The sequence below is a fragment of the Oryx dammah genome, unplaced genomic scaffold (genome assembly GCF_014754425.2).
Source record: "Oryx dammah isolate SB20612 unplaced genomic scaffold, SCBI_Odam_1.1 HiC_scaffold_2, whole genome shotgun sequence".
NCBI lineage: Eukaryota > Metazoa > Chordata > Mammalia > Artiodactyla > Bovidae > Oryx > Oryx dammah.
The window spans coordinates 26,302,920-26,309,510 of NW_024070186.1; the positions used below are offsets into that span (position 1 = coordinate 26,302,920).

The 6,591-nt window shown below is 41.3% G+C and overlaps 1 protein-coding gene across 1 annotated transcript; it reads right to left on the reverse strand.

Moving 5' to 3' along the window:
• Positions 1–650: 650 nt before the first annotated feature.
• Positions 651–5,439, reverse strand: A4GNT (alpha-1,4-N-acetylglucosaminyltransferase). The gene is made up of 2 exons (XM_040233411.1): positions 5,020–5,439; positions 651–1,360 (listed from the first exon to the last, which is right to left on the reverse strand). The coding sequence occupies exons 1-2, from the start codon at positions 5,428–5,430 to the stop codon at positions 746–748; spliced, it is 1,026 nt and encodes a 341-aa protein (XP_040089345.1). The 5' UTR covers positions 5,431–5,439; the 3' UTR covers positions 651–745.
• Positions 5,440–6,591: the final 1,152 nt, after the last annotated feature.

Consider the following 6,591-nt stretch of genomic DNA (forward strand, 5'->3'; position numbering starts at 1 on the left):
ATGTTCTTGACCCTTTGGCTATAAATAAGCTGACCACATCCATGTAGGGTTATTTCTGGGCTCTCTCTTCTGGTCCCCTGGCCTGTGGGTCTGTCTTTGACCTCACAATCATTCTGGTTACTGCGGCTTCAAAATACTGTTTGAAGTCAGGGAAGCAAGATACCTCCAACCTGTTCTCCTTTTTGAGGATTGCTTTGGCTATTCCTGGTCCTTTGTTGTTCCACATAAATATCAGGATTCTTTGCTCTATTTCTGAAAAAAATGCCATTGAAATTTTGGTATAAATTGCTTTCAGTGTGCACATTGCTTTGGGTAGTACAGACATTTTAACAATATTCATCCTTCCTGAGCATATGATATCTTTCTGTTTCATTGTATCTTCTTCAGTTTCTTCATCAGTGTCCTAGAGTTTTCAATGTGCAGGCCTTTCACATCCTTGGTTAAATTTATTCCTAGGTATTTTGTTCTTTTTGATGCAAATGTAAATAGAATTGTTTTCTTTTTCTTTCTGATGGTTCATTATTAGTGGTTAGAAATGTAGCTGATTTTTGTGTATTGATTTTGTCACCTTATTGAACTCATTTTTTAGTTCTAATGGATTTTTGGTGAAATGACATGGAAAATTGTGACTGTAAGTGATATGTGGGTGAGCCTCTTCACTCCAGGGAAGTGGAGATCAGGTGAAAGCCTGGCACTCCAGGAAGTGGCTAAATCCATAGTGTTGCACCAACAACCCAGCATTGGCTTATTTGTTACCTGGACTCTGCTTCCTAGTCACTGACCCCTCTGGACCTTGAAGCAGGTCCCTGTAAGTCTTGGGACAGTGCTTACGGTAGAGATTTTCCACCAGTGTATTGCTTCCTCTGACCACAGCCTTCCCTTCCTGGTTCATGTGGTTCCACAGATGCAGGGCATAGGAATCATTGAAGCTCGGTTCTGTATCCCAGACTTCATAGTAGCGTCGCCAGGCTCGAAAAGAGATAGGGTAAAATCTTTGAGGGTGTAGGAAGGAGAAGTTTAAACACTTGAGGTCACTCACCTCCTGGAAGTCTCTGAGTTTGCACCATACTCTCAAAAGCCTCGTCATCAATTCAGGACCCTGGTGGCCCCAAATATTTGGATTGTAATTTTCCACAAAGTTTTCCATGCACTCCCACAGGAAAGGGTGGTGAGGGAGGAATCCAAACACCCCATTACTTGAGAACTGAGATTTCTGTGCAGCCAGAAAGTTGTCCTCAGGGATGGGTCTGATGGAGATGACATCTGTGTCCATGTAGACACCGCCGTACTTCCAGATGAAGGCCAAGCGGGATGCATCTGAGCTGATGTGGAGCCAGAATCTCTCGGTACTGCTGTTGATCTGCAGGAGCAGGTACAAATCAGCCCCCAGAAAGGGGAAAGGGGAGGCCCGGCACAGGTAGCTAAGGGGGAAGCAAGTAGACCTCCCAAAAATCTATTTGCCAAAAGCCCAGTGTTGCAAATTTATCAAAATTACCTCCAACCCAAAAAAAGTTGCCTTTAAGTGAAAAGTTTACAGCAGTAGTATCAATAGGAAGATTTTTAGCAGCTTCTAAAGATTTCATGAAATGGTTTTTATATAAAAGCAGTAGAAAGATGAAACCCAGAAGGGATTTCATGAGTCACTTTCAGCAGGATAGAAATTAACCATAAATATGAAACTGTGAAGAAAGAATTTTTTGTACAACCTAAAAATGCTGAGAACTGATAAAGGAAAAAATGAACTCTGAAACCATAGGATATGTTAATATCTATGTTCTTTGAAAAGTTGGTAAAAGAATCTTAAAATGCATCCATGCCTTCGTCCACTGATTAATTCATTTAATAACATTCATTGAAGGCTTACTTACCATTCAGACAGCTCTAAGCTGCTAAGGAACAAAAGTGAACAAACAGACAAAAATATTTACTGGCAGAAGATAGACAATAAACAAATAAATCTATCATATGTTCGGTTTTCATAAGGCCTCAGAAAGAAAAAGTCAGGCAAGGGGATTATGAAGGGGACAGGATGGAGCACTATCTTGCATTCAGACAGAACCTTGGATAAAGCAGATGGATGAACTATGTTGGTATCTCTGAGAGGAGGCTTCTAGGTAGAGGAAACAGCAAGTGCAAGGGCCCTGGGGCAGGAACACACTCATGGTGTATAGGATCAGGAAAACCGCAGTGCAGAGTAGTGAAAGGAGAGGGATAGGAAACAAGATCGGAGAAGGGGCAGGGCAAGAGTGAGGACAGATGCTATGCTGGAGTAGAGACCGAAATGATTTGGAAGGTTTGGAAGAAAGGAGATATGATCTGAATTAGTCTAAAAAGGGTCACCCTGGCTATAGTATGGAAAATAGATGGGGGCAGGTGCAAAGAGGCAAATTTGGAAACTGTTGAAATAATCCAGGCAGGAGATGATGATGGTTTAGACCAGGGTGACAAGAAAGGAGATGGCAGAAGTAGTCAGATTCTGAGCACATGGGAAAGATAAAGCTGGTCAGGATTTGCTGATGGATTGGGATATGGAGCTGGAGACCGAGGAGTCAAGGACAACTGAAAAATGCTAAAATGTGAGCAGAACAGAAAATGACTTCGAAATGAATAAAAATAAACCATTATAAATTAAATATCCATGTTCCCAAGTAGAATGCTAAGATTTTGAATACAGAAAACAAAATAGATTTTTCTGAATTTAAACATGTTGATTAAAAGATTAAACCGTGATCCTTGGCTTTTGACAAAATAAACATTTTTTTTTTATTCTGCTCTAACACCAAACAAAAGAAAGTCAGCTAAGACTGCTGAAATCCTCACCTGAACTATTAATAGCATTATATTGTATACAATTACCAAAAACCTCATGAATAATAATGGTTAAAATTTATCAATAACTGTTATAATTTCTAATCTACACAAATCCTCAAAAATCATAGTACCTGGTTTCCCTGGCAGTCCAGTGGTTAGGAATCTGCCTGCCAATGCAGGGGACATGGGTTTGATCCCTGGTCTGGGAAGATTCCACATGTTGAGGAGCAACTAAGCCTGTGCCCAGGCACTGCAACTATTGAGCCCATGGACCCTGGAGCCCGTGCTCTACAGCAAGAGAAGCCACTGCCATGATAAACTGGCACACCACAACTAGAGAGTAGCCCCCTGCTTGCTGCAACTAGAGAAAGCCCAAGCACAGCAACCAAGACCCATCTCAGCCAAATATAAAAAAATAATAATAATAAATCTTATAGTGCATATATACTATGATTATTTCTGTTTTCAAGTGAAAAAAAGAAGGAAAAAGAAGTTCAATCCTTTGTCCAAGGTAAGAGAGGCAGAGGTTGGATTTTAACCCAGGCAGTCTAAAGTGGAGGCCCACTTTATTTCCAGTAAAAATAACTGAAGTTGATTGTTAGTAAATTGGTGATTATTAATGAACAGACCCAGATATCAGAAGCCACACAGAACCAGGAGGAGGAAGCCTGCCTTGATGTGGACATTGGACTGACATCAAGGTAAAATAAAACCTTCCCTAGAGGTGAGCACCAGAAAGGGGAATCGGATTCTGGTTGCTCATTCCCTCCTCAAGTTCACAGTACTCATCCCTGGGCATCTTTAAGGGCTGCTGCTGCTGCTAAGTCGCTTCAGTCGTGTCCGACTCTGTGCGACCCCATAGATGGCAACCCACCAGGCTCCCCCCTCCCTGGGATTCTCCAGGCAAGAACACTGGAGTGGGTTGCCATTTCCTTCTCCAATGCATGAAAGTGAAAAATGAAAGTGAAGTCACTCAGTCATGTCCGACTCTTAGCGACCCCATGAACTGCAGCCTACGAGGCTCCACTGTCCATGGGATTTTCCAGGCAAGAGTACTGGAGTAGGGTGCCATTGCCTTCTCCTCTTCAAGGGCTACAGTTGCTCAAATTAGTGCAGTGAATCCAGTGATCATCAGCAGGTGATGGCACACTCAGCCATCCTCACAGCTGACCTCCAGCTATCCTGGGGTGGCTAACTGGGGCAGAAAATGCCACTGCCCAGCTCCCCCAAGGTGCAAGCATGTCCCCCATCCAGAACACCCCACCCAGTCCCTAAGTGACTGAGAGAGGGTGTGGGACAGAAGTTTTCTCTTTTTTTTTATACAAACACTGTAGTAGATTGGATAACAGCCACTCAACGGTCCTAATTCCTGAAACCTACAATTACCTCCTTTAGAAAAAGAGTCTTTGCCAATGTGATTAATTTAAGGACCTTGATCCGGGGAGATTAGCCTGGATTACCATGGGCCCTAAATGCCACCACAAGTGTCCTTTAAAGGGAAAGGGAGAGGGAGATTTCGCACAAAATTACAAAATTCCTAAGAGCCCCAGGAGTTTCTTGATCATCTCTCAATATTACACAATCCTATATAGCTGCACCCACCTGATCGTTCATGAATTATCTATGTAAATCATTTTCAAGTTCAATATTGTCTAATTTCCCCCCCTCAGGTGCAAAAAAAGTTTAACATAGATGGGTTTAAAACTGTCAGTGAAAAATGAGTGGTCTATACACCTAGAAAAGATACAGAAACTCATTCAATTAAGAGTAGTCTCAAGACATCCTAAGAAATAAAATGAAAGCAAAAGGCAGCAGGGTAGAGATAAGCTTAAATCAAGACTCTCCTGTTTCCTTGAATTGGGACACAACACTGTAGAAAGAAGACCAGGCAAGAGTCAGAAGATCTGGGTTCCTGCCTATCTTTGATACCCTGTCTCAGCCTATCTCTGACCCCTTATCCTCAGTGTGAAAGTGAAAAGCGAAAGTGAAGTCGCTCAGTCCTTGCGACCCCATGGACTATAGCCTACGAGTCTCCTCCATCCATGGAATTTTCCAAGCAAGAGTACTGGAGTGGGTTGTCATTCCCTTCTCCAGGGGATCTTCCCCACCCATCTATCCTCAGTGTACCCATCTATAAAATGAGTAGGTTGGATCCAGTTTCTATGGTCCCTCCCAACACTGGGATTCTGAGGTTCTCTAAACACTTACTCGAGTGTACCACGAAAACAACGGTGTGTCTTCAAACAGGCGTTTCATATCCAAAGGGAAGAGGAAAACATTGTCAATTGCTGAGAGGAGGGAAAGGGCTGGGGAAGTGGAGTTTGGGGGCAGCTGCATGGAATTATTGAGCCCTTTCATAAGTAACAGCACGGGCTGCTCGGGGTAAACCTTTGCAGCTGACTCCACAGCACAGCAGACCAGCGAGGTTGGCTCTATTCTCTCCGAGGTCTCTAGGAACACAATGCTGCGCCCATGGCCCAGGAGGTCTTCCAGCCCCTGCTGGGACTTGTAGGAAGGTAGGTAGCAGATGAGGCAGCTGGGTTTCAGGGTGAACTGGTAGAGGAAGCCACAGGCAAACAGCAGGGTGACCGACAGGGAGAACTGGAGCTTCGTCAGCATGTCCACCCCTCTCTCCTGGCCTGCTCCCTAAAATCAACAGTATTCATTAAAAATTATATTCATAAAACTTGATAAGATATAGTACACATGAAGATAATATATGAATATCACTTTCAAGCTTAGTTTTTTAATTGAAGTATAGTTGATTTATAATATCAGATTACTTTCAGGTATACAGCATAGTGATTCAGTATTTTTATAGATTATATGCCAATAAAAGTTATTACAAAGTAATGACTATAATTCCCTTGCGAGACAATATATCCTTGTTGCTTATCAATTCTATATCCAGTGTAGTTCATATTTGTTAATTCCCTCCCCCTGTTTGCCCCCGACCCCTTCCGTCTACTGTTTGGTCACCACTAGTTTGCTTTCTCTCTCTGGGTCTGGTTTAGTGTTGCGTGTGCATTCATTTATATTACTTTTTACATTCCCCATGATAGTGATATCATACAGTATTTGTCTTTGTCTGATTTGTTTCACTAAGCATAATATTCTCTAGGTCCATTGACATTGCTGCAAATGGCAGAATTTCATTATTTTTATGGCTGAGTAATAATTCCATTGTGTATATATATATATAAAATATCTTTATCCATTCATTTATTGATGGGCACTTGGGTTGCTTCCATATCTTGCCTGTTGTAAATAGTACTGCTGTGTACATTGGGGTACATGTGTCTTTTCAAATTCATGGTTTTGTTTTCTTTGGATATATACCAAGGAATGGAATTGCTAGATCATATGGTAATTCTATTTTTAGTTTTTTGAGGAATCTGCATACTGTTTTCCATAGAGGCTGTACCAATTTACATTTCAACGGACCCTGTATGGGAGTTCTCTATTCTGTACCTCCTCACCAACATGTGTTATTTATAGACTTTTTGATGCTAGCCATTCTGACAGGTGTGAGGTGATATGTCTTTGTTGGTTTTATTTACATTTCTTTAATAATTATATGCTTTGATTTTTAAAATTCTAAATAAAATGTGATCCAATCAAATCTAGCAATGTTCAAAAGAAAGGTACATTGATTAGGTTTTACCTGAGGAATTTAAGGATGATTTGCAATAGGAAAATAATTAATTAGTAGGAAAACTATTAATGAAATGCATTATTTTAATAGATTAAAAAAGAAAAACTGTATGATCATTTTAGCTC

Bases quoted from the DNA above. Each gene is read 5' to 3' on its own strand.
- A4GNT (XM_040233411.1), bottom strand. From the start codon at position 5,430: ATGCTGACGAAGCTCCAGTTCTCCCTGTCGGTCACCCTGCTGTTTGCC. The intron at 1,361-5,019 runs GTAAGTGTTTAG...CTGCTCCTGCAG, and splicing joins TGTTTTCGTGGTACACTCGA to ATCAACAGCAGTACCGAGAG.